Genomic DNA, 27,343 nt, shown 5'->3' on the forward strand with positions numbered 1-27,343 from the left:
ATGCAAAGCCACTTTCAAAATGACATCATCAGCTAACCAACCAATGCATAGATAAGCTTCCTTGCCCTTCACTGCATCATACTCATCATACTCAAGTAAAAAACGAAAGATTGGGACGTAACTGGCAGTGAGGAAATGTAATTTGGGGAGCGGCACTGTATTATGCAGCAGGACACTCTCCCACTGTCAGGGATTGTCTTTCTGCTCGTCCCTGAGGACAGGCTGTCAGATCAGTGGAGCCAGACCAGAGGACGAGACATCATCCTGGTGATGGAAGAATCTATTATTTTGAATCGAAATAAAAGTAATTCAAGTGAAAACTACGTGAAGATCTTAATTTAATTTCGAGTTAATCAGGAAACCAAAACCAAATAATCTCTCAAAAACCCTTTCAGCATCTTATGTAATTGAATTTGTTTGCATTTCTTCAGATCAGATGTGTTCTGAGTCGATAATCTATTTTCATCTATCTTTAGCATAGGTGACACCAGGAGGAGCACAGGTGTAACAAATAAACACTAATGAGGCTTCATTCCATTCAGGCTGCCAGTAACCATGTGGCTCAGCCAGCATGCTGGCTTTGAGATGAAATATTCCAGAAAAACAGGATTTCAACAGCCCTCATAAAGATGCACGTCTGAAGGGGATCATATTTTTAGTAGAGAGGGAGTTTATACCGCTCACTGGCAAAGCAGAAATGTCTTTTCATCAAGTGAGCGAGGCACTGGAACTTTATGAGAAGTATATCACAACAGCAGAGAGAATCAGCGAGATGAAGCGCGAGTGCGTTTCCCCCAGGGACAGGAACGCAATCCCGGCCTGTTATTGCTAACCGGCTCCGCGCTTCCCCTGAGATACATCACGAGGAGACGAGCGGAGGAAATGGCAGGTTAAACCCAGTGACACAATGCTCAGCTCTCCACAAGCAAATGAGACAGTGTGCAGTGCAACCCATCACTGTCCCCAAAGCTCTGCAGCACAGCCCTGGCACCGGAGCCAATCGAACTCACTTAGGAAGCCGCATGGAACAAAGGAAATGATTAGCAGCAAAGAACAAACTATGCAAGGAGTTTAATCCCATAACAGTGCCGTCTAGAATGTGCAAGACGCGACAAACGTTTTAGATTCGAGTTTTAAAAAAAAGTGCAGTTTGAGGGTTGCGGTTCCTGCTTATGCTCCAAGCTAAGGATGCTATGTGAGCTCCATTGGAGGAGTCTAGTCACAGACATTTACGAGAGGAATAAAAGGTTTGGCGCTGCAGAGATGCAATGAATCACAACAAAACAACCCCCATACTTCCTGTGTGGAACACAGAGCAGTCATCTCCACATTAGCTGTCCAGTTAAATCTATTTTTCTATCTTCACACACATACTGCATCTGCTTCTGTACATAGCAGCAATATTGGCAGTGGTGATGGGTCAGCAGGGACCTCAATCAAAAAACTCCCTACCCCCTCCCATGCCTGTGATGATATGTTTGTGAACATGAATGTCGAATGGTAATTTTACGTTATTCTATATCTATGTTGTTCAGAGAGAGGCAAAGTTTTTGTTCTTTGTGTAAACTCACCTAAACATCACAACCTGGCTTACACTACCTACGCAAAACTCATTTCATTGAGCAAACAAGGCGAGGAGCTGGAGAGCCGAGGGCTTAAGAACACAGCTGCTCAGCTCAACGTTCTCCAACTCTGCCGCAGGGAGGAGAAGCGTCGATTGAAGTGGAATGATGAGTGTGACAGCTAGCACAGCTCCTCACTGCACCTCCAGAGGTATTGACAGTATACAGATGTGGCCCAAAGTATCCGTACTTTCAATCAAAATATTGCACATTTTGCACCTGGCTTTGAGTTACCAAACTTTGCTCTGCTGAGTCTCTCTCTGTCTTTACAAAACGGGTAAAGATCCAACTCTGTCTTGAACACCTTCGCACCGAATGTCTTCCAACTTCATCTTTATATCAACCAAAAAACTCTCTCTCTCTCTCTTTAACTATACCTCCGCCAGGCTCTGCCTCTCACCACCTGTTGTTCGACGACACCTTCTTGGCACTTTCTCTTGTGCTCTCCGGACTCGATCTTTGCTCGTGCTGTATTCAAATCTCATCTGTACGTCGCTTTGGATAAAAGCATCAAATAACTAAATGTAAATGTCAATGTAAATACCAAACCCAAGCCACGGTTCTGCCCTTTGCACAAACACAAACAAAATTAGAACTTTTTGTAAATGAATCCAACTTCAAGTAGAACTTTTACATGAAAGGAAGACCAAGCCTCTCATTACATTACATTACATTACATTACGGTCATTTAGCAGACGCTTTTATCCAAAGCGACTTACAATAAGTGTGTTCAACAAAGGTAGATAAAAGAACTTCAGGTCACAAGAAATCGTAAGCGCATTTCCTTCCTAAACCAACAGCTAAGAGCATAACTAGAGCTAGAGTAGAAGTGCAATAAGTTAGGTACTATGATGAATGAGAAAAAACAAAAGGACAGATTAGAAGTGAAAGATTAGAAAACAAGAGCATCAGAAGAGCTCATTAAACATAGGGGAAGCTAGGGTGATGCTGAAGGGCTGCTTTGCATTTTAAAGCAAATCTTGCAGTCTAGTGACAGAAGGTCATGTCTCCATTGCAGAGAATGGGTGGTGGAGCAGCATAATGATCAAAAACATACTTCAAAAAGCTCCCACAAATGAATAAAAGAGACACACGGGGCTTTCTACAGTGCAGTGGCCTGTTATGAGTCATGAGCTGAATTGCACTAGATATGTGAAAGAGCTGAAATTCAGTTTGACTCACAGTTGGGACCAAATGTGACCAACTGTTTCTTATTGCAGTAAACATGAGGAGAACCCATGAAGCCACAATTTTTCCTAAACTGTTTTTTTGTCTCTCCTCCAAGCTGGACAAAAAAAGAGGGGTGATCATGGTCTCAAGGACAACTCAGCCTTGGTGGAGGTGTGTGCTCTCCAGTGCAATGTTGTTTTGGTAAATGGAAGGGTACCAATACTTTTGCCCACATCTGCACAGACAACATCAGCTTCATGGTTGATTTGCTTCTTGCACAGCGGCTGGTGATGTTTTGAAATGGATGACGAAAATATGTCTACCGAAGTTCTGAGTTCCTCCACTAATCACATTACGGCATGAAGGTGTCTTTGAGAGGAGAGGATGCTGGACAACAGTTTGTGCTGGTGCAGTAAACTCTGAACACAATGGAGTCCTAACACACAGGTACACACATGTGGGCCTTGCAGGCTCCAGCTCATCCATATGCAAATGCTGGGTGGAGCAGGCGCACAGCAGGCAGAGGAAATGAGTCTGAGGGGGAGCGGCACAGGAGAAAGAGGAGACGGTAGGAAGGCAGCTGCATGCGGTGCGGTCAGCAAGACACAGTGAAGCCACAGATATCAGATTAAGCATGGTGACAGATGAGGAAGACGGATGGATGGATGACATGACGGCTACCTCTCAGACATGATGTGGAGGAGATTAGCAGGTAGAGGAAGGCTGCCTCCTTGGGCTGAAGGAGAGGAATGTGCTCCTTTGCTATAGCTGTAGCAAACGGCTGTACTGACCCTGACTGACTTTACTCAGGCAGCCCGAGTTGCAGAGCGAGCGGACCGTCCCCGGCTCCCAACAGCCTCGGCCCTTCATCCCACTCTCTGCAGGCCTCGATCCCACGCCACGCTCCCCGAAATGCAACGCTGCCCTGAGCTGCTACATAATCCCAAAGAGGGGGGGACTGAGGCAACGACTTTCCTTATTCAGCATTGCAGCGTGCACACACACACACACACACACACACACACACACACACATACACACATACAGTACATACAGACACAGTGATAAAGTGGAGCAAGGCAAGCGCTCCCTCTCGTAATTCCCGTCTCCTCTCCTGCATTGCTCCCCTTTCTTCTGGAAACGCGCGCACACACGCACACACACACACACACACACACACACACACACACTCTGCCAACATGCGCGCACACACAAACACATTCACAAAGCTCTGCACATTTACAATTCCGCTCCACATGCTTCCCTGAGTGCAGTGCAGATTGGAGAGGAGGGAGGGAGGGAGTGACTGAGCGGAGCAGAGAGGAGATAGGACTCGGCAGCCAGCAGTCATCCGCACAGCTAAGACCAGAATGCACCGCTTCCTCCCTTTAACCCCCCCACCCCCGTCCACCACCAGCCCTCCTCTCTCCAAGGTTGAGAGGAGAAGTCAAGTAAAGAGACATTATTAAGAGGCTATTCTACTTCTACGTATATGGATACCACTGGGATCTTGTGTGGAATTAAGTGATTTTATATTAAGTTATGAAATATCTACTCAATGCACAGGGACAAAATGAAAATGTCCTTCAATAAACGCGCCTCTCCTACAGCCACATTCATCTCTCCTCTGGCAGAATCTCCCTCTGCAGACCTTCAATTGTGAAGGTCCTCCTACAGACCTCCTACAGAAAGGTCAAGGTCACTGCAGAGCCAGCAACAAGCCGTGACACTTTCAACTCCCTCCAGTTTCAAAGGGGGGGGAACAGATACCCCTTGTGATATGACGACCAGCGTACACACTGTACTGTACTTAACTGGAGGTCACCTTGGTCACCTGAATCCTTCCAGCCCATACTAGGGCTACAGTGAACATGCATCGCACACGTTCGTTCCACTGACTGGATTTAGTCTCCAGTGAGTCGGTTCTAGATCTGTGAACAAAATGCGCTTTAAGGATCTTACATTTTTTTGTGATAATGACATTTTGATTACATTCAGACTGCTGCCTTGATTGAAAAAAAGCTTGTTTACGATCAGTTATTCTGTAGGAATGTTGTTGTTGTGTTGTTGTTGTTGCTGATGTAACAGAGGTGAGGAAAATGCTGACAGTGAAAGATTGTTCAAGTGTGAATAAATACAGCATGTTTGTGTCCTGGGGCATTGTTGAGGGAGGGGATGAAGCATGAAACCTAAATCAATTTCATATGTGACCTTCATCATTTTTTTCCTCTAACGCAGCAAATTCAACGGTGCGGTGAAAGCTTCAGTTGACTGGTTTACATCAGCAGGCTTTGTGTGAATTTACATGGATAGTGTACCTTCGACTCAAACGGTACTAAGAACAATAAAGCTTCTTTGCCTATTTTTCCACAGATGGAATGTGGTATTGGTTCATATTTGATGCTGTAGTTGTTGGTGGTATGGAGGCAGCTGCACAACTCTGGGAAAACAAACAACCGCCCAATCATTACATGTCCATCGTGCACACACACACACACAGCAGATTATAGCACCTAACAGCATACACTATTATGGTTCCAGCACCCACTTTAACTATAACTATCACCAAGTTGCATATCCTTGTTTATTTACATTAACAGAGATGTTTAAGTGTCCAAAAAGACAAAGTATTTGGACATTTAGGAAGCAAAAGTAATCTCATAGTGTAGTAGCAGAAGTCTCATTGAGCCAATTACTGTGTCAGGAAGCAGAAACCCAAACAGCCTGAGAGCCTGAATGTAACAGCAGCTCATTAAAAGCAGTTCAAGAGCGAAACGGTCTCATCCAGGGAAGACAAGTATCACACGCCGAATCAAACTTTGTCAAAGGATTATGCTAATTCCATCTATATTAATATTGTTGATTCGTGCCCGGGGAATGCTGTTTGACGTCACGCTTCACACTCACTTGCTACGAAAGAAGTGTAAAGAAAGGAACTGATTGCCAGTGAAAGCCGAGCTGAACATGAGGTCTCTTAATGAACCGACGTTCATCCTGTGGCGATAATAACTCACTTATCCAAAGGAGGTGGAAGCTCTTTAATTAACCGCAGAGTTCAGCGAGATCAACCGCTTCCTGCTTCGATGTGTCGCGGCGTATATCACAGACGAAGAATCGACGTGAGGATTTGTTTTGGAAACAAAGCCCTGCACAGCAAAGTGGAATGTCTGCCTGTCAGCAACACTGGTGCAATGAGTCATCGCAACTTACAAGTTATGTCCAGGTGCCATCTTGGGTTTGCCTTCGAACATTTTCTGACAATTACAAGAGCATTATAGAGATATGAGGCATGTTTTGAATGAGCAGATGTATGGCACACTAGGCACATACAGCAAAGGAGACATCAATCATTCCATATATTCCATTTATCAGGATAAATGACACTTTACTACGCTGACAAAGACCCTGGTAGCTATTGTTTATCTGTGACACAAGATGTAGTGAAAATTAGACAAAGACAAGAATGTAATGGAGAGTTGGTGATGCCACATTTTGAAGGACATAAGTGATGTGTGAGTTGTGGCTCAATATCAAATAAAATAAGATGTAGAGGCGCTGTTTGTTTTAGCTAAAATATAAAGGCTTCAGAGAACAGCACTTTAAATGTATAAGATGGGCTTCAACAGCTCATGACTGGATCATATGATTCAAATTAAGATTTGCTTCACAGATCTTATACTGTGTGTTTGATGATTCTACCTTTAATAAAAAAAAAGTAAAAGAATAAAAAAGGTTCTAACACAATTTGGCTTTAGTTCTCATTTTGTGTCATTTCTTTTTTTAAAGGTATGCCGAGTGAGGACAAAGTCAGACTATATTTGCAAAATAATAAAGGAGAAATTGGGCCAGTTATGTGTCACGATTAAAGTCAGACTATAAAACGTTCTTTTGTAGACATAATTGCCGTTATTCAGATTTTGCTCATAATATAAGAACACCTTCCTCATCCTCACCCATCACCCTGACATCCTCTCTGTTCACCCAAACCCTCATTACACCAAAACATGTCACAAGCCCCAGTGACAATCCTGAGCTGACGCCTCCATGGAAATTGACAAATAATGATGCTATCACAAACAGTGAAGGAGAATCTAAGGTGTGACAGCGGGCACTGACGAGGAACAAACACACATCACACACTTCCCTGTGATATCCATTTCTAACAAAAGCTTAAGAAATTGTGATTTTATTTCTGCATAAATCACCCGCTGCGTCCTTAAGAGAGAAATGCAAATGAACACGCTCATACTTGCTCACAGAGAACATAACACCTGACAGCGGCAGACAATTAACAGCATCAGCACAGTGGCAGATTACAGTGCTGAGGGACAAAAGCTCCTTCACACGCCCAACTGAAGGATAACAGAGAACCAAACTGCCCATTTGTCATAGTTGACTGATGTACAAGACGTTTAGCTAATCTATGTCTTTAATGACCGGCCTGTTTTTAGTGCTTTCAATTTCCTTTAACCTCCCAGTTCTCCTCGCTGCTGATGAAGCAGAAGAGCTACAGAGTGTGTGACAGAGAGGGGGAGAGTAAGACAGAGAGAGAACGAGTGTGTGTGTGTGTATGTGTGTGTGTGTGTGTGTGTGTGTATGAGTGTGGGGGCACAGTGCAATGCTGAATAATGAATTGGATTTTGATGCTGCATACCGCGGGTCACTCACACACATTCAAGCCAAACAGAGCCGATTAATCCCAGTGCAACAAAGAAAAATACAAAGCCAGTAATGCAGAGTGGATTCCATTACACTGGTTCTATTGTTCATTGACTACGGCCATTGCTGTGAATTACATCATTCGGGGATTCACAAAAACATAATACACTTAATGAATAATGGTGCGAGAATAAAAGCACGACAATCCCACAGCTGCGCCCCGAGACACACTGGAAGATGCAGTATATGCGTAGATTTATCAGAATATTCTCTGACACATCCTCTTTGTTCATTCTGGGTATTTTCAGCCGCCGTGCTCCTCAAAACTCTGTCCAAAACTAACACAAAATATCGATCATCACACAATATTCCATTAAATTCCTTTTTCAGCACTGCTGGTCTCTTTCTCCATTACTCCACTGGCTGTCAATCATCTGATGCTTTGAGGTGTGAAGCTTGTTTTGTTGGTTTAAAAATGGAATAACTATATTACTGCTAAGCTTTCTGAAGTTGAGGTCATTGTTCTATGATGAATGTAACCGATAGCGCTTATTCCCATTTACCTTGGACTGCCTCCATTACTAGATTGCCTGATGACGACTTGTGTTGACATTCTTGTGGACTTAGTGATGCCAGAGTGAGAGATATTATTACTACTGAGAAGTTTCTGCGTTTGGCATGTTCCTAGCATGTAATTGGCAATAAATATGATATGATGTGTCGGCTTTGAGTGTTTGTTTCGCTGCAAAGGATGAGGAGCTGCATATACCACGAATGCAAAATAACATGTCAGACTTGTTCAACAGATTTGTCAGTGTCAGCAGAGGCAACGCCATCGATGTTCTGTTTGTTTCTCAATTCAAAGTTTGCACAAATTTGTTAAATCGGTGCCAAAATCCGTAAACGTGATGTGCCTGTTTAGTTCACGCCGCAGTACACTGACAGCATTCACGCAACAACACGGCAAACACAGTTCATTTTAAATTACGCCAATGAGGTAACATGTGGATGAGATGGGGGAGAGAGAGGGAGAAATGAGAAGGGAGACAGTGAACACAATGAAAGAACAAACAATACATATTAAAAGAGAAAGAGAGACAAACAGAAAAAGGAAGGGGCAGCGCACGACTCCAGGACTCATATAGGAGCAGCATGGCCGACAGTATGTGACATGTGGAGTGCAGGTCAAAGGTCAACTCCAGCATGAGACAGGTGAGGACACTTGCCCCACTTTCAGAGAAGCATCCTTTTCGGCTTCTTGTTGGCGGGCTGACCTCGATAGACGCCGTCTTTGTGATCTCTGCCGCAAGCTCGTCTGCCCGTGTCTCTCATTATGGCACGAGATTAAATCCGACTCCGATCTCTACGTGTCCGGTTTGTCACTGGGGACGGAACAAATCGACAGATGCCGCCACGCGCTTTTACATCCGAGATAAACAAGGACGCACTAATTGATAGGCGTGACAAGCATGGCATCTGTCGCCTCATAACCACAACAGACAAGCTTGGAAAGTAGCACGTCACACATAAATGGGACTTGATGGTAAGTGTGAATTAGTGTAATACAGTTAAAAAAAACCTAAATATCATCTGATTGTGAAGTAGCAGTTGATAGCCGGTAATTATAAAGCACTTCATTTAAAGATGCCAGTTAGATGTGAAGGCAACGGTCCTGAATGTGTCATTGTTTAATGGCTCTGTAAGTCACTTTATTGGTAAATCATTAAAGTAGGCTCATGAACTCCTTCCTCTGAGTCTCCATGCCCAGGAAGACTCGCTTTCTATCAATATGGAGCCCAACACAAATGTATACAAAAGACTAAATCCAATCTAATGAAGTACTTCCTCAGTTTCTATTTTGTTGAAATGTCCTGTACTTCTGATGTTAAATCATTGTACACGCGTTATTTCTTTCTGTAATAATTCTACCACTCTGCATGTAAGCAGATACACACAAACATTCCTGAGCACCACATGAAGGAAGAAAGCAGCATGTACTTACAGGAGGGAGAGCGTGTCTTTTCCTTTGTCTATGTCTCTGGAGCGCCGTGGGGCAACATGAGTGATATTTAGCAATAGAATTGGGAGAAGAGCATGAGTTTTTAGAAAGAGAAGGTCACTCCGTTTCAGAACTCAACCCCCGATGAATGGAGACCGCGGTAAATGGCTTTGCTGCGAGCGAGCGAGAGTGAGCGAGGGAGGGAGGGAGGGAGGGAGGGAGGGAGGGAGGTGAGGAAGCGGGAGAGAGGGAGGGAGGAAGGGAGGGAGCAACCAAAAGAGAGCGAGCGCTGGAAAGGAGAGGGGGGGGGAAGAAAGCGGGGGAGACAGCTGGGACCATTAGAGAGGAAGTGCTATAGATAGAAAAGACAATTAATGAGGGAGTCTTCAGGACCACGGACAGAGAACGGCAAATTTGAAAAAAAGAGGGAGAGCGGCTGTTTGGGTGGAGAAAGTAAAGGGGCCAAAGAAGAAAATACAAGAAAAGGCGAGGAACAATGGAGGCAAGAAGATGGGAAAGTAGGTTGAATACAGCAGTAATGAGACGCTGTCCTCCACCTATGTGACTGGTCAATCGGTTACCAGGGTTACTGCACACCTGGCGTTGCATGTTTGGAAGACTGAAGATGCACAGCTGCTTGCACGCCTGACAGGTCAGGTTCAGGTGAGGTAACTTCTGTTCGCTTTGAGCTCGGAGCACTTTTACTCCCCGCATGCATATGCCTCCATTCAAATAGTGATGTGTGTCCGGCTGCCATATAAAAGCCCAAACTGGAGCTTTTCTTTGGATTTTTGCCCGTATTCTCCCATATGACCGCAGTAACTAATGAGAAAGCTGACGTGCAAACACTTCACCAAACAACATTCGATATGAGCGACAACGGTTGAAAAACAAAGAGGTTGAAACAATGAAAGGGTCATATTACAGAGGAGGGGGAACACTGCCATCTGCTGTATGTCATGAATGCTACAATACTGGAGGCAAGAAGGAGGTCCATCACCATAAGCAAAATACATAGCTCCCACAACGACACAAGAGAGACACTGTAGCATCGACATCTTCACTCTATTCTGTGTCCAACATTTGCGTCTCCATTGAATGCATCATTCATTGGTAGCGTAGAAACCCGTCTGAATTGACATTGTCTTGACATTGTCGTTGTGGGTCTGCAAACCAATCCACGGATGCGAGTATAAAACGGAATATGACACAGTGTCCCACGGCATAAGTGGGCCAATGGAGGATGGACAGATTTGATTTGCGGTTGGGATGACGGTAACTGACAGCCTGAGGAGTGAAGTAAATGAAGTAAAAGGCGCTGCTGCCGTCATCTTGGCCTATATATATATTCAACAGTACTTAAGAAGTCTGGATTCAATCGTTAAATCCATTCTACTGAAAAACAAACACTAAGTGCCTTTGGGGAATTGCTGCATTTCCTGAGCATCAGCTTTCATTGCTTATCTGATTACCCAATGTTGGTCTTACAACAAATCATTGGCTTAGAATAATGTTTGGCTGACTTTGACACCTTGTTAGGAAAAGGTTGCCGTTCACGCTGATTCATTCGAGATGTTTTCACCAAATACCAACCATTCCCTAAAGTGAAACCCGCGCCTTCAGGAACGGGCCCTGCAACGCGATCATCCACGAGACGTCGCGAGCAAGCATCTGATTTATACCTCTGCACATTCCACCTACCCAAGGCCCAGAGCCACTGCTACTCACGCATGATGTGTGGGGGGAATAAGTAATGCATGTTAAGTAAACACTACACTATACTGCAAATACTGACCGAGAAAAGGTCAACCGGCGTACACAAGCTGCTGCACAGGAGGAGAGTGAAATTAGATGAGTGTTCTGTGTCCATACATGCATACAGACACAAACACATGATCAGATTCTTCACCTTTTCAAAATGCAAACATAATTGCGATAGGGAACAAATAGCATGATTCCATTGCTGCGAGTGCTGTGACGAAACGCGCTCGCATTCTGCCCCGGTCTAAATTTAGTGATTTGACTTTCAAATGGAGGCCAGAGGAATATATAGCCTGTCTGCGTCTCTGTAGACCCTGTGTGCAGAAGACTGGGGCAGAGAGGCTTTGGGAGCATGCCAGGTTGAAACGTGAAGAAGAATGGCCCTCCCATGCTTTTCCCACAGCCTTTGCCCAGCAATACCAAAAGCGGCCGTACAAGAATAGGTCCCCTTGGGAAAGCAGTGAATTCCGTTGTCAGGAGAGGCCTGAATGGAGGCCCGGTTCTCATGGCGCAGTCAACGTGCTCTACTCTGTTTTGCCAACTCCAGAGAGCAGACAGCGCTGCCATCTCCTGGCTTGCAATGGAATCTGGATATGATTAAAACAGGGAGAGTGTGTAAGCGGAGACACCAGCTGTGCACAATATCAAATGCTAGGGGACACTGGAGAGCGGCGGCCGGGGCAAAATCAGATACGCCGAGGCATCCGGGCTGACCCCGGCGCCATGCTGAACATGAACATGTTGAACCAGTGGTGAACACGCCCTTCACCTTGCGGGCATGTGCTGACTCAAATGACAAAGTAAATGATTAACTATACAGTACTGGATTGCACGCTCAGAGACCAGTTACCTCCAGTGTTCCTGCGACACCTAATCTATTATACCTGCCCAAACCGTATCAGCTCAACCTTTATGTATCCAGATTACATTCTGACGTCACCATCTTGCTTCCTGCGGTATTTGTTTCACCTGGTAACATAGCACAAGTCACATTTCATGTTTTTTGCAGCTGAAATCGTCCATGTAAGTAGCTGCTTTCTCCAGCTGCTCTTACCGGACTGATCGTTCATCATGCGGATGGCTTTAGCTTTGGCCAGCTCCAGCGCCGTGACCCATCTTTGCCGCTCCACCTCGGTGCTGGCCTTCAAATGGTACGTGCGTCCGCCGCTGCTCAGGACAATGTTACAGGCGTCCTCTGTGTCGATGTGTGCCGTGGCCAGGTTGATTGTTCCGCGGCACGTGTGGGCCATCTCTGCCTGTGTCCTGCAACGCATACCCAGGCAGAAATAAGAGAGAAACAGAGAGAGAGAGAGAGAAAGACACAAGGTAGAGCTGAATGTCTGGATCATCGGGAAACTTTAAATATGGAAAGAGAACAGGAAAACACACTCATCATCCCTTATAGCATTCAGAACCATTCATGCAAATCAAGTCTGCATGAGTAAATGTCAAATAAAAGTGGAGACTCTGAACGGTGTAACCTTACTGCCCCACTGTGACTGTGCAGAATTGTGGGTAATCTGCGTAGGCTCCACTAAGACCAACTGTTGCACATTCAGTGGGCCACAGTGGACAAGATAACCAGGCCATTGTCTGCCTCCGAGCTTCCACAGTGAACAAAACCAAACAACAAATAACAGCAAGAACAAAGAACGGACAGAGCGAGAGAGGTTGTAAAAAAAAAACAGAGGAAGGAAGGGAGGGAGAGAGAGAGGGAGAGAGAGAGAGAGAGGGAGAGAGGGAGAAAGACAACTAATTATAAACTTTACTTATAGAGCACCTTCTTAAACGTTCGTCTCAAAGGGCTTTAAAATGATGAAAAGGGAAAAAGCAATATGAAGGCGTTGTAACAGACACAGGAACAACCCATATAGTCTAAAGTCTACAAGTCTAAACTTAGGAAGAGTTTCAGTGCTCAGAGACCGACTGCATAAATGACAAGGCTGTGATCATTTTAACAATTTGTAAATGTAAAGAACTGGAAAAATGTAAAGACACAAATATCCATTGTTCTACTATTGAAGATCTTTAGAAACGACATCAATCCATTGGATCAAAGTAGCATAATAATGCATAATGTGTTTTTATATGCCGTAGTTTCTACAATCAAACTGGGTCAATGAAAAAGAATCCATAGCATTTACAGTGTGATTGTAGAAATGTGGCTCCTTGACATTCTGTTTCCGGGTTAGACGAGCACCTGGAGACAGAAATGTGCCATCATTTGTCATGGAGAGCTCAGTGTGTGCAGGTTTTCAGTCCAACCAAAGAGTAAACCGGTTCATGTTAGTAATAACAGCCTCAACGAGAAGGGAGCAACCAAACTGTGCAATCACGAGATGTGGCGACTGCTGCGAACAGAAACCTACTTATATGCTCAGCCCTCCATGTCACATGACAGCCACACTCAGAGAGAGACTTGCAAGCAGTCATGCATTGATGTGGATGCGTCTGCATTTGTCGACAAGTGCTAACATCCATCCATCCATCCATCCATCCATCCATCCATCCTCCCTGAGCCCTCACTGCCACAAGCAGCTGGCCCTCAGCAGCACTGAGCCCTCCACCAGCTTCAGGCTCAATTGACCGTGGCATGGTGGCTGCTGGCGTATTGAGTCAGTGGTTGAAATGCAATTCGTAGTTCTCCCCCAGGCAGCACTTTCGCTCACACTGCTGAAGGTTTTGTTAAAATGCTAATCCAGAGCGAGCACTTCAGTGTACCGCTCTTCGACTGGCGCTTGCTGTACCATCGGTTGTGCAGGCGAGACTACCATGCAAAGCTGTGAGGAAGGCGAGCACAGTTCCCCGCTTTCAGCCGCGCCTGTAAGTGGGTCCCTGACTGTAAGTGGGTCAACAAACTGAGAGTGACGACGACGAGATCCACGCTGGATGCCTCGGCCCTGTAAGGAGGCAAGGCCATGCAAAGGCCAAGAAATTATACAGTCAAGGAAACGGCCAAAGCTGGGAAAGAGGGACAAATGTAAAGGCATTAAGGCGTCGGTGGGGAAAGAGGCGTGGGTGGAGGGCGGAGGGGGGGAAGGGGGCATGACAGGGAGTCCTGCATGTTGTCCCGAGCCAGTAGAGAATTGCAGTGCTTTACCTGTCACTCCCCTGTGTACACATCCGCACAAAACACAAGTCCACCGATCTGGAGCATGTAATGACAAAACAATATCTAGTGAACATAAAAACAGAACACACTGCCACATGCATGAGCAGACGTACACAAGACAGGCACCGGACACGCGACACAGTACACAGAGCAGATAGGTTTTGTTGTGGCTGGGGGCTGAAATATCACGAGCCATGGAAGGAGAGAGCCGGAGCAACGCTGCAGAATGTGCTGTGCTGAAGAAAAAAGAAAAAAACATAAGGGAACCAAAGCAGTGATGCTGAAACTGAAACATGGAGACTATGACAGGTCCAGGCAGGCCCAGAGGCAAGGACCCAATCATAGTACACACACACACACACACACACACACACACACACACACACACACACACACACACACACACACACACACACACACACACACACACACACACACACACACACACACACACACACACACACACACACACACACACACACACACACACACACACACACCATAGCCTAAGATGGCCCAAGTGATGAGCGTGCCATCAGTCGCATCCTCATCTGACCCCAAAGACACACTAATGTTGCTGAGCTATCCCGTTACTGTCCAATGGCTGAGAAGGAAACAGGGCAATCCTCCTCTACTATAAAAGTGAAGGCAGGATTCACTGATGTGGCAGCTCCAATAACACTCAGAGCCCAAATGCTGCGTAGGCTTCCTAAAGCATCGAGTCAGATTCACTCCCAGAAGCCAGTGAGCAGTGCTGAAATTGCGGAATGCGAGGAGAATTCAATTAAGAAATTAAAAATGAAAATTTCAGTGAGGGGAGGAAGGACAATGATCTTGACACACATTAAGGGAGAACTGCACAATAATGTTTGGAAGATTTACTTTATATACAAAATAAACTACAAGATGACCCAAAGCTGACATGGGATAAAGACAAGTCTACAGTCTTAAAGCCAAGACCAAGCACTACATTAGTGAGGCACACATTATGGTACTTGGTTGCTCTGCCGTCACAGGCTACCATTCTTTGAGCTGTCACCTTGACAACATAATGGACTTTTACTAGAGGACAGAAGCAACAGGCTTCTTTTGTTTCACGACGAGTCCAAACTAAAGCAAGTTTCCGTGGCTTTCATTCCTTTGTTTCACCTCGCAAGACTCACAACCTCCAAACCGATTTCAATAATAATCAGCATTACAACACAACGTTCTTTTTTATGATTAAATTTAGATCTAAATGTCATGAGACGAGGCATAGCTCCTTTTCTCTGGCAAACTTGGCTCATACCCCACTTACACAAAGTCCTTCCCCAAGGCAGTGAATCACTTCCTGCTTCACGATTGGCCAACTTCACAATCTGACCTCCCAGCGGATGAAAAGTGTGAAACTACGATTTCCCTGGAGTGGAATCGTCTATGTGTCACTAATTATTTTAAATCTGCAACCACATGTTAAATGTTTTTGACATGACTCATGAAGACACATTCAAAGTGAAACATTTAAAATTACACGGTTGCGGTTTTGACTAATGGGGAGCAGCACCATCCGGAGCAAAAGGTGAACTCCACTGTGTGCGCCTACAAACCATTTTAATTAGAGAAACTGGGTCAGACAGGGTGAACAACTGTTATGACAAGTAATGCTGCTGCTGCTCTCCTTTTAATGAACCATGTGTGCGCACAGGTGGTTCAGCCTTTCCTATTCTGTCTTCATTAAGCCATCCGGCCACGTCATTGTGGAACAAATGTTGGGCCTATTCATGAAGAGATACTTTGGGGGTATCCTGGAGATATTCATTGACATGCAGCATAAAAAATAAATTCATACTGGTAAGACCTTCAGAAGTATCACAGTTGTTGACAAATGTGGTCAAGCAGCAAATAACCAAACAATCTCATTGCTCAAGCAGGTGCCACAGCTGCTCCAGTATATGACAATCTAAAACATGGATTGGATCTCTGCTCTCTATCTCTGCAAACGTCTGCAAATGAAACCAATCAGTGTGACATCATTCAAGTCTGCATGTCATCATAAATCAGGATATGCGACCCAAAAGGACAAACGGGCTTCAGCTCTGTGTCGTTCCCCTTTAAGCGGTGTGTCCTGTGCGACGAGGACAGGAGAGATGAATGTCGTCTCTCTCGGGGGGAGTTGACACGATTTATGACAGTGTGACGCGTCCATTGTATCCGTGTTAGTTCCTGAACAGTCTGAGGAAACCTGACCCCTGTGCCGGACTCACCTGAGCCACAGGTGTCGGGCTATTCATTTGCTAATGTCGCCCAGCAGTGACTATGTGATCACTGTTGACAAGAGAATGGCGACATCGGTCTTTACTGACAGTGGATCTCGTTACTGTGCCCCTAAAGTTGAACCGCTTGGTTTGGCAGCGTAGAATGATTTTGCAAACTGAGTGTGACGTTCAACGGAATTCAATGAGTATTTCACAAAAAGTCGCCTTGTTTCATATATATACATTTACGTCAACTACATGTTTACGAACACATGTGCGTTGATACAGCAGCTGATGGAGTAGCAGAGAGAGAGGGTCAGGGCGCGAGCTGTCATCTGCCCGCCGTCTGAAGCTAGCTTAATCAGCTAACAATGGTCAATGGTTAGCTGGCTAACACATTTCTAACAAGTTTCTTGACTTGTGTGACTTGTAGTAGTTGTTGGTGATGCATTAATGTCTGACTCGACTGGCACTTCCTAACTACGAGGTCTCGGTTTACGCAAAATACACGTTTTTGTTACTGTCAGCTCAATGTAAACAAACAACTGAGTAACATTTTGACAGCTAGCGTTAGCCTGCTGTTAGTCGGGCAGCCGGCTGAGGCAGCCAGCTGTAGTGATGTGCCCACAGTGACACAGTGACATGTCTGCTGTGTAACACACCGCGTCCACACTATTTACCTGTAATATGAAAGCAGGCCGTTGCTGAGGACAAACCATCGCCGCTGGTACCCTTTCAGATAGTTGGTCCATTTAAAAAGCCAGCCTTTGTAAGTATCCGAACCTGGTGCCGGGGCCGCGGCAGAGGCGGACGCCGAGCCCTTCCCCTGCTCGCTCATCCTCCTGCACGGCGAGAGGCGCAGGAGACGCCAGGGACACCGGGGACAGCGGGGACAGGCACGCAACCCCACCTGAACCACCGGGGCTACGACGGCGCCACTGACGAATGAGCTCGACGCAGGAGGGTCCGGTCCGGTCCGAGGCGAGAGGAGAGGAGAGGAAAGGAGAGGAGAGGAAAGGTGAGGACGCACCATGAACCGCGTTCACATGACGCCGGGGTGGACACTGGAGGCAGGAGAAGTGATGCCGAGACACTTTGCTGATGCAGACTGCAGATGATTCAGAGCAAAGAGCCGGACCGGATAGAAAAGATCTTCCTTACGTGGCCTCCACTGGATTCAATCATGTTGACCTGACACCTGATTAAATTAGACTTAAACGATGGCATTTCTAAATATTGTATGGGGTCATTTTATGAGCAGCGGCAGCCTAATTGCCCTTCCGTTTGTGCGTGCGTGTGTGTGTGTAGCTTTAAATGGGAATGACCACTCTAGCTTTCCTAGTCTATGATTCAGCCCTGATCACGTGACGTTGTTATCTCGTTTAACATTCCTAAACATTTGGCATGTGGTGAAGCTGCTGGCTGCTACCGTGAGACCGTTTAGGTTAGTGGGGCAGATATGGTGTATGTCGTATAAATGCAACACACAAATACACACACACACAAGAACACACACACGTGACTTGACATCAAAGTTTCTTGGGAAAATACTACTGATTGTATATTTTGGTATATAATTCCTACCTGGCAGAGGCACGTACAATAGTTTTTTTTAATGCATTTACATTGCTGATCGTCCAGTAATGACAGATTAAAGTACATCTCCAGTATTATTTTATGTATGTATGTATGTCTTGACTCTGCGTGATACACACTTTTTGGTCCAGCCAAACACAGGTTGATTTAACATTTAACATTCACTGGCACGCCCTTAAACAACTGCTGTGGTGTTTGAAATAAATTTGAAATGCGAACCGTAAACTGATCCTGTTTGATATGTTTTAGGGTGGATTTCAAAGAGATAGCAAAGGAGAACAGTTATAGCCCAAATAATGCTTTGAAACATGTCAGCCAACCATGATGTTGTACAGTGGAGAAACCCATCCTTCCATCCCCTTTACATGCTCATGCTGTGTAGGGATGCGGATCACATCCCAGCATCTATTGGCCAAGAGGCAGAGCACAGGGCATCACAGGCCAACTCTGTGGACTTCTTTTAAAGTTTCCAATGAATCTGCATCTTCTCGGACTGTCATGAATACACACAGACACACCGAGGACAGGCAAATTTCACACACACACACACACACACACACACACACACACACACACACACACACACACACACACACACACACACACACACACACACACACACACACACACACACACATTCCCCAACTGGATTTGAACCCAGGGCATTCTTGGCGACCATGCAATGGATTAGTTGTTATTTTATTCAGTTGTTCAAATTCTGCATATGTCATCATCACAGTGGCAATCGCAAAGCTGCAAACAAAAGCAAAGCAGGAATTGTTAGTCCAGCAGATGGGTTAAATGGGTGGTTGATCACTTGATCTTGATATGCTCCTGGTAACATATTACCACAGGGTGGCAGTGTTGTCAAAATGATCATAATGTGTTAATTGCACAGGATTAAAAACTCACTAAAATAAGGTTGCTGTTCTCAAATGCATTTAATAATTCATCATGTGTCAAAAAACAAATTACTCACAGAACTAGCACATTAAAAATAAATACAGGTAAAGTTTCTGATAAAAAACTGTAGCCCTTTTAATTTGAAAACACACACAAACCAATGAGACCTCATGCTACACACAGTTGCTTTCTAGTGTATCTCTGCTACATATTTCTTTTTTACTAATAAAACAAAACAAAACAAAAAACTAACACAGCCATCTACCCTGACTGAAGGGATCAACACTTGAGAAACATGAGCTTGTGCTCTCACATGCCAATGTAAAACTATCACACTCACTCTGCTGATCATTACAGTGTCTGAAAACCATGTATTTAAATAAAAAAATAAACACAACATCACATTTTCACATCAGTGCAATTAAACCCTGACCTGTTGGCTCTACCAACAAAGCATGCAAGCCAACTATTTCATGAATCTGTCTTATATACAGGAGAACAGGTCTTACTCTCAGTGCAGCTATATTCACAGAGTGTCTAGTTAGGCCTAATGAAAAAGCAACTGTTAATCTCACAACATCACCATTGAGGGACTTTTCAGATTCTGCCTTGTAAGCTATAATGGGGTTCCTCTTCCCTGTGTGCGTCTGTGACTCAGTCATGGGATGTTTTGCAGAAACCATTGAGCTCTGCTTGTTTCCGTATCGCAGCAGGATATCTGAGTATGAAAGGGTTACATCTGCGTGAGGCAAATTTCATGTATTAGGGTGGCACAGCCAGCCAGGATTTCCCTGTGGGAATTTATTGCTCCTGCCTTCTTCTAACGCTTCAAAAACTCTCTTATCTCACCGTGTCTGTCCTTTGCAAGTTTGAATGTCAGCATGTCAGCTATCAAACCTGCCCCCCCTCCCAAATCCACCCCCCAACCCCCACCTTCTCTTCTCAGCCTCTGCAGCCTCCTGCAGGACCCAGCTTCCTGCTTTTAATGTATTCATCAAAAAGACACACAGAGGGGACAGTTTAATGTTCAACACTATATCATAACCAGACTGCAGTATTTCTTTCTGCTGCAGGAAAACATGAAACCACCGCTCTTAATGTACTACAGGGACAGGAACAAAAGCAGGTCAGCAGAATCCCATTAATGAGGACGGTGCAGGATTCTTTCCAGCATCTACTCTATTCATTACTGTTTATCAGTGCTGACAGGATCCAAACCTTTACCAACACCTACGTCCAAATATGTCCGTTGTGATCTTGTGCTGTTACTTTACCAAATATAACAAAATTCCAAAGGAAGACTCAGTGATATTGCTGCCTCTCCATTGTGAGTCTGGCAACTTCCATCCCATCAAACGCAGCTTCAGCCACAACACAACCTTCACCAAGTCCTGCAGATGTGCCATTCGGGAACTACAGCCTCAAATGCCAGTATAGCTGATGTGGGAATTAATATCATTCTATATGTGGGTGTTTTGTATGTACATTTCCTCCTCTACCTCCCACCCACAACTCCATCCAAGCATTTGGCAGAATTTCACAAGGAAGTGGTTGGATGATCGTGTGTGGAATTTAGTGTCTTTTACAGCGCAAGAGTCTAATAAATCTCATTATGAAAAATCAGCTCAGTAAAGCAGGAGGCCACAGGGTATTTTTCCAGCCATTTAGATAAAAGTCCTTTTCTCCATTGCCGCTCCTCTGCTGAGGTGAGAAGGGTGGAGGGACCTCTGGGTCACATGACGGTGCAGCGATTCCTCTGCAGCGCCCCCTGCAGACGGATGGAGGTGTGGTTCTGACGCATGCCCCTTGCCACCGCGATGCCCAGCAGCTCCTTAAACAGCAGGACTATGTGCCAGTTAAACTTAGCGGAGCATTCCACATAGCCACACTTCCAGGTCTTCTTCACTAGGACAGACACGGCCCTGCGAGGCGTGAAGCGCTGCCGCTGCAGGTCTCTCTTGTTGCCAACCACCAGGATTGGAACCTCACTACTGCTGCCTTCCCTGTAGGAACACATGAAAGTTTGAACAGGGTAATGTAAGAAAATACACACTATTAATACAGAGCATATAACCTTGGTGACATGTGCGTAGAGAGCTGAGGCTGTTGGCCACAATGGTTTTGCTGTGTGTGTGTGCAACATGCCTGTGCAGTTTTTCCTTCCGAGGTGCGCGGGGGCGGACTGAAGGATTAGAGCTCAGAGGCTCATGGGGCCTCCCACCACACAGCAATGATGGCTTTACAGCATTATGAAGTGTGAAAATGTATGGCAGGCATATATTAGTGATTCAAGACTACAGTGGTGTTTTTTGTGTAATGCAGCTGTAAAATGTTTACAAGGAATATCAACGTTTGAGTAATATGTCAATGATTTTGCTCATAAATATTGTTTTTCAAGCTAATATATTTCACTATTACAGAGGGACCACTGAGGATCGACAAATAGGTCCCATTAGGAACACAATAGCGCCAGCATTTCAGTAAAGCAAGATGTATGAGTGTGTGTGTGTGTGTGTGTGTGTGTGTGTGTGTGTGAGGGCAAATGTGCCTGTTTAAATAAAATAAACATATGATTTTTTTTTTTATATATATATATATATATACAAATATAGTTTATATCTTCTATCTGGCAAGCAAGAACAAATTGTCAACCCTCCGAGCTGCTACTCCATTATTCATGATTTGACTTTTTAAATCTGTTCCTTCTCTCCGCTTTCTGTCTTTATCTCAGCTGACAGTCTGGCGTCAGATGTTTGTCTTGCGATTAGACATTTCTGCTGTTTTCTATTCCTCTTGCACTCATTCCTCCTGTTGATAACGGTCGTTGGCCACTGGCGACACACACACACTCACGGCAACACCTTTGGAGCTGCGGCGTGTAAGTTTGTACGTGTCAATGAGGCCACTCAAATGAGGTTATATCACATGCAAATATATGCAGGTACAGATGCCAACGGCCAGGATGATAGAGCAGGTGATGCCTTTTCATCTGTATCTTTTTCAGAACATCCTTTTGGTCCTTTGTAATACGTTATTCCCACAGTGGAGAAGTATTACCTCCCTTTCATTTGTGCTCCTGTACTCTGCACTATAAAAAGCAGAGCTGTCCTAATAATAAGAAACCAGTCTGTGCTCAGGTGGCTCACACACTCACACGTCACATTCAGATGTCGCCTCATTACTAAGAGTGTCTGAACACACAGAAATAAGAAAACATGCCACCAGAAGAAGACAATCTATCTTTGTCACAAACATGTAATTGACGATACCTGTGCTCGACTATCTGCTGTCTTATCATCTTGACGTATTCAAAGCTCTCCACACAGCAGATGTCGTACACCAGGATGTAGGCATTGGCATTGCGGACCCCTCTGCAGCGCAAATCCAACCACTCCTGAAAGAGCGCACAGACAACACAAAACATAATGAGATATCTGGGAGGATTTGTGTAATGTGTGTATTAGGTAACAATAACAGCCCAGTACAGCTGAACCCAGCATGTGTTTCTGCTAAGTCCTCCTTTGCTTGTCTGCACTGCTATCAGGCTCTCTGATAAGGTGCAGAGTCGATGACCTGCTGGAGCCGGCGTGGCTTTGGAGGTCACTGAGCCTAGAACAAAGTCATAAAACAGGCTAACTGGCCGGCGGCGAGGAGCGTGAATAATTACACAGTGCACGGTGTCCTAGCAACACATGATGAAGGACAAGTTCAGAGAGAAACGGTATAGGATAGAAACAAAACCATGGGGGCTTCCTGTATGACTTGTGCCACTGCTGGGATCAGCTTTGTAATGCAACGCACATTCAGCGAGACAACCGCATTAGTCTGATGTAAATGAGTTTCAAGCTGTAATTTAAGCACATTTCACAACTGGATATGTCTGGGGAGGGACACGGTGACCCACGCTTCTCCTCCTGATGCGTTTCCCAGACCCTCGGCACCTCCAACTGTGTGCAATGAATTTATAAGTGTATTAAAAGATGGAGAATAAAGATGAAAATATTCAGAGTGTAAGGGGAAAAAAACAACAAAACCAACAGCTCGGGGGAGGGAAAATGAGAAAACAAAAGCGGCCCCTGAGAGAACAGAAAAGATTAAAAAGCTGCAGTGAGATCAAGGGATGAGCAGACAGGGTGTCAACATAACCTCTGGGGTGCTCACACCATTTAATGGAGGGCCAAGAGACTCAGGGACGGTCAGGAGTTCAGCTCAGCTCAGCTCACTTCCATTCCATTTGGATCAGGCGTGAGGGGTTTTATAGCTTTAACAGGGAGAAGCCTCCTAACAGACGCCTGTAAGGTTTACAAACTGAACACGCTGCTCTCAAGGTGGATGACTATGCATAATGCTGGTAAAAACCAACATCTAGACCACAACATCGAAACAAAACAAATCAGATCTGCGAGGCCGAGGGAGCAGGCAGCGATCGGTGTAACTTCTTACGATGAGGGATTTGTGGATTTGTGTCTAGGTGAGTTTTAGACAGGGAGAGTCTCACTGTGCAAAGGGAGAGAGAGAGAGAGAGGGAGAGGGAGAGAGAGAGGGAGAGAGGGAGAGAGATCAGGCCGACAAATATGTGAGAATAAGATCACAGCCAGAAAGAGAGAGAGAGAGCTGCAAGATAGAAAGTGTGATTATCTTCTCTCTCTCTTCTCAGGTGGATTCAATTTTCCTCAGAGCCGCTGGAAAGAGAACACATGATGGATTGTTTGAAATCCACCATCATTATATTCATCCCATGTCTTCTGTTCTTAAACATACAAAACAAAGTCTGGCTCAGCATACCAATAGGCCACCGTCAGACATCGACTGGGGTCAAATAATAGACATGGTTCCCTCTCCTTGGATAATTTAGGCAACTGATGATGCTGGTGGCTTCACGTGGCCCATATCTCAGCAGGCTAAAAATAGAAGCTTGTGTTCTCATCTCATATCTTCCTGACATCCAAGTCCTGCTTGGAATGTGGAGGAGGGAGGAGAAAAAGCAACACTACACCTCCAAACCTAAACACACACCAGGGAAATACAGAAATTAGGAAGAAAAACAAGACTGGGACCGTGTATAAAAATACAAAGCTGAAGTCAGATAAATCAAAATGTGCGTGTGGGCATGTTTATTTGTGTGTGTGTTCTTTTTTGGATGCAAGAATGTGCTTGTGGGAGCGTGAATGTATGTGTGGCGCCACTGTCTGTATCCTCCAGTCTGTCTTCTTCACACCCGGCGGAAAGAGAGCATCTCATCGCTCGCTCCTCCTGAGCCAAACACAACGCGTTTCCCTGACAACGGCGGGCTACGGTCAGTTTTTTAGCAGGCAATGACAAAGCTGCAGAGTCTCCTGACATTATAGGGGAAAGAGGATGGCTGGAAATAAGTAGTTGCGACGGATCAATACTGAAGCGCAGGGATGGGGGAGGGAGGGGGGGGGGGGGGGGGCAGTGTAACCAGGTGGGGGAAGGGTGTGTGTGGCAATTAGAGCGATGTCACACACAGGCCGCAGCAGACGCTTTGTAATTAAAATGTATTACATCCCTCAGGAATACAACTCCTGTTTGTCTGTAGATGTTATTATTGTTCGATTTGTGCCTTTTTGTCTGAGATGAAATGGAGATGATAATGAGCCGTCTCTCCATATACCCGACAATCTATTTAATCTATTTCCTTACTCACACTTAAATCAAAATATTGCTTTTAGTGCATCCAGTAGAGCTAATTAGGGGTCCAATCATCATTACTGATCCATATGAGATAATAAGGATTTAATAGAAGTTGGTTTAGCATTTTCTTAAGCATGTATATAATGAAAACATATTGAATATAACCCATTCAAATCTACCCAATCTGTCCCAGTTAGTCATTGCACTAAATGTACTCAACTGCACACCCACATACAGTATATTTGTACACACCAAACATGCCCCCGATCTTATGAACATGATGCACGGATTTCACGGATACACACATCATTTGTCTCCCAGGCCTGTCAAGGTCCAAATTACACAGTGTGTGTGTGTGTGTGTGTGTGTGTGTGTGTGTGTGTGTGTGTGTGTGTGTGTGTGTGCGTGTGTGTGTGTGTGTGTGTGTGTGACATGAACAGCAATAGTTTCTGAGCTGTTATCGCAGACGGTATTGACAGAGATAACAGAGAGAAATGTCCAGAGACAGCAGGAGAGGGAGAGGGAGCATTTTGTGTGGGAGGAAGTCATGGAGATACATTATCACAAGAGCAAAAAGAAAGAAAGAAGGAGGAGAAAGGACTGAATCTGTTGCCAGATATAAATCCATCTGCAGTTGCATACTATGGACAAACTGTGACGGACGCTTTCTAAATGCAGTCAGCAACAGACAATGAACCACAATGCAAACAAATGATTAAACTGTTAAAAACCCTCTCTGTAAAATTATTAAATCTTGCCCAACTTCATCTTTGGAGAGGATTAAAAATGAATCTGTAATTGGTGAAACGAGGTCACCATAGTAGCCTGCCAGAAAATGCACCTCCTTCTTTTCACGTCTGATATGAGCAGATGAGACGTCGCTGCGCCGTATAAAGCTCGGAGGCGTACTGACTCACTCTGTTTTGCATCTTATTTGTCACAAAATCTCCAAAGGACATTTTACGAAAAGTGATTTGGTCAAACTTACTTCTACAGTGTCCATTCAACTCTGCCTAACCTCACTAATTGACTACATCACTGCCATACCAGGCTCCCCATTCGTTCCTTTTTGTTCCACAGATGTTCAGCGTCTCAGTATGAGTTAAACTTGGGGGATACAAGACAAAGCAGAGGCTCGGGCAGAACAAGTACGCCATGAGAAAGTATCTCAGGCTACATGAGTTGCGCCTGAAGACACCGACAACCATAAATCTGCCTTAGAGAGATGTTGTGGCAGCACTCAGCTAATGGTTTTGCTATGTCTACTCTACACTGGGGGGGAACTGCAGCTCTACCACCCTGGAATGAAGAGGAAACGTTCACCCAAAATGACAGAACATGCTGCAATATCCAAATATTGAGGGCTGTGTTCTCGTGAGTCAAAACGTAGGACACGCTGACATTGCTCCCCCCCCCCCCGGGGAGCAATGTCTGACTGAACATTCTATTTTCTAAATAAAAATGTAAGCAGGTGCTCTGGTCAGCCTGCAACGCAATCGTGCTATTATTTTCTGTGCATGTAGGAGCCAACTTCTGCACATTTTGCTGACACCTGATACCAAATACTTCTTAAGTAATCCCAGCTGTGGAAAATGGAAAATGATGGAGATGTGCCAGGTGAAATGGCACAAACAGCAATATGCAAGCTGGCAGACCAACTGAAAGAGAGAGGCGGAGAGAGAGGGAGAGAGAGAGAGAGAGAGAGAGAGAGAGAGAGAGAGAGAGAGAGAGAGAGAGAGAGAGAGAGAGAGAGAGAGAGAGAGAGAGAGAGAGAGAGAGAGAGAGAGAGAGAGAGAGAGAGAGAGAGAGAGAGAGAGAGAGTTTACAACGCTAAAGTAAAGCTCTCCGAGGCTTTAAGTCAGTCAGGTTTCCATAGCAACTAGTAGACTAGGGACATCTGATAGAAGAATAAATAAAATGGGTATTTTGTCTGTGAGGAATCCCGGCATAGTGAGTAGAGAGACCCCCTGAAAAATGAGGAGAATAAATAAAGGAAAGGTGAATTCAGGCAATATGAGACATTAATGGAGGACGGAGCGGAGTTGCGTAAATCCGCCTCTGTAATAAAGTTGATCTTATTCTGGAGGAGTCCTCGGATATTACCTGGCTGGAGCTCGATGGAAAGGAGGAAATTGGCGGGACGTCCAAAACCTTCAGCTCGTACATGTTACCGTTGAGTATGACGGAGGGTCTGTACACGTATCTGCTCCTAGTCGGGGTGTAAACCTCCGAGAAGTCGTTATAGATGAACTGACGGATGATAGAAGTTTTGCCCACCCCGGGAGCACCGATCACTGCGATACTCAGCGTCTCCACCATCCCTGGAGCCCGAGTTCAGCACCATGGACAGCGGCGGCGACGATGGCAGACCTTCTCCTCCCCTCCCCGCAGACCTTCACGGCAGCGGACGGCCGGAGGAGCCGCTCCGGAGCTCCGGTGGAATGCTGCCCACCTTTAATTAAAGCAAACACGAACACACTCGAAGCGCACACACACACACACACACTTTACACGAATCAATCCTCCTCCGCGTAACGAGCAGAAACTTTCCCCCGAAAATGCATGTCGTCCCCCCGGGTGAGGAAGAAGAAATAAGTCGTGTTCGGGGGGGGGGGGGGGTTGTTGCGTTTTC

At 45.2% G+C, this 27,343-nt stretch overlaps 2 protein-coding genes across 3 annotated transcripts in view; both read right to left on the reverse strand.

Moving 5' to 3' along the window:
* osbp2b (oxysterol binding protein 2b) overlaps window positions 1–17,859 on the reverse strand; it is a 33,919-nt gene extending 16,060 nt beyond the window's left edge. Inside the window, exons 1-2 of one of the 2 annotated variants that reach the window (XM_076150867.1) lie at window positions 17,238–17,859; window positions 12,266–12,474 (exon numbers count right to left, since the gene is read on the reverse strand). In XM_076150867.1, coding sequence (XP_076006982.1) covers window positions 12,266–12,474; window positions 17,238–17,590 — 562 coding nt within the window. In that variant the 5' untranslated portion in view covers window positions 17,591–17,859. The remainder of the gene's footprint in view (window positions 1–12,265; window positions 12,475–17,237) is intronic. The other variant, XM_076150865.1, reaches the window with a different exon arrangement.
* A 2,929-nt stretch (window positions 17,860–20,788) lies between these two features.
* On the reverse strand, window positions 20,789–27,030 carry rasl10a (RAS-like, family 10, member A). Its single transcript, XM_076151177.1, has 3 exons — window positions 26,815–27,030; window positions 22,321–22,450; window positions 20,789–21,054 (listed from the first exon to the last, which is right to left on the reverse strand). Exons 1-3 carry the CDS (start codon window positions 27,028–27,030, stop codon window positions 20,789–20,791), a joined length of 612 nt encoding a protein of 203 aa, XP_076007292.1.
* Between the last annotated feature and the right edge of the window lie 313 nt (window positions 27,031–27,343).

Source organism: Genypterus blacodes, unplaced genomic scaffold (genome assembly GCF_046128005.1).
Source record: "Genypterus blacodes isolate CSIRO-AG114 ecotype Tasmania unplaced genomic scaffold, CSIRO-AGI_Gbla_v1 ptg000053l_1, whole genome shotgun sequence".
NCBI lineage: Eukaryota > Metazoa > Chordata > Actinopteri > Ophidiiformes > Ophidiidae > Genypterus > Genypterus blacodes.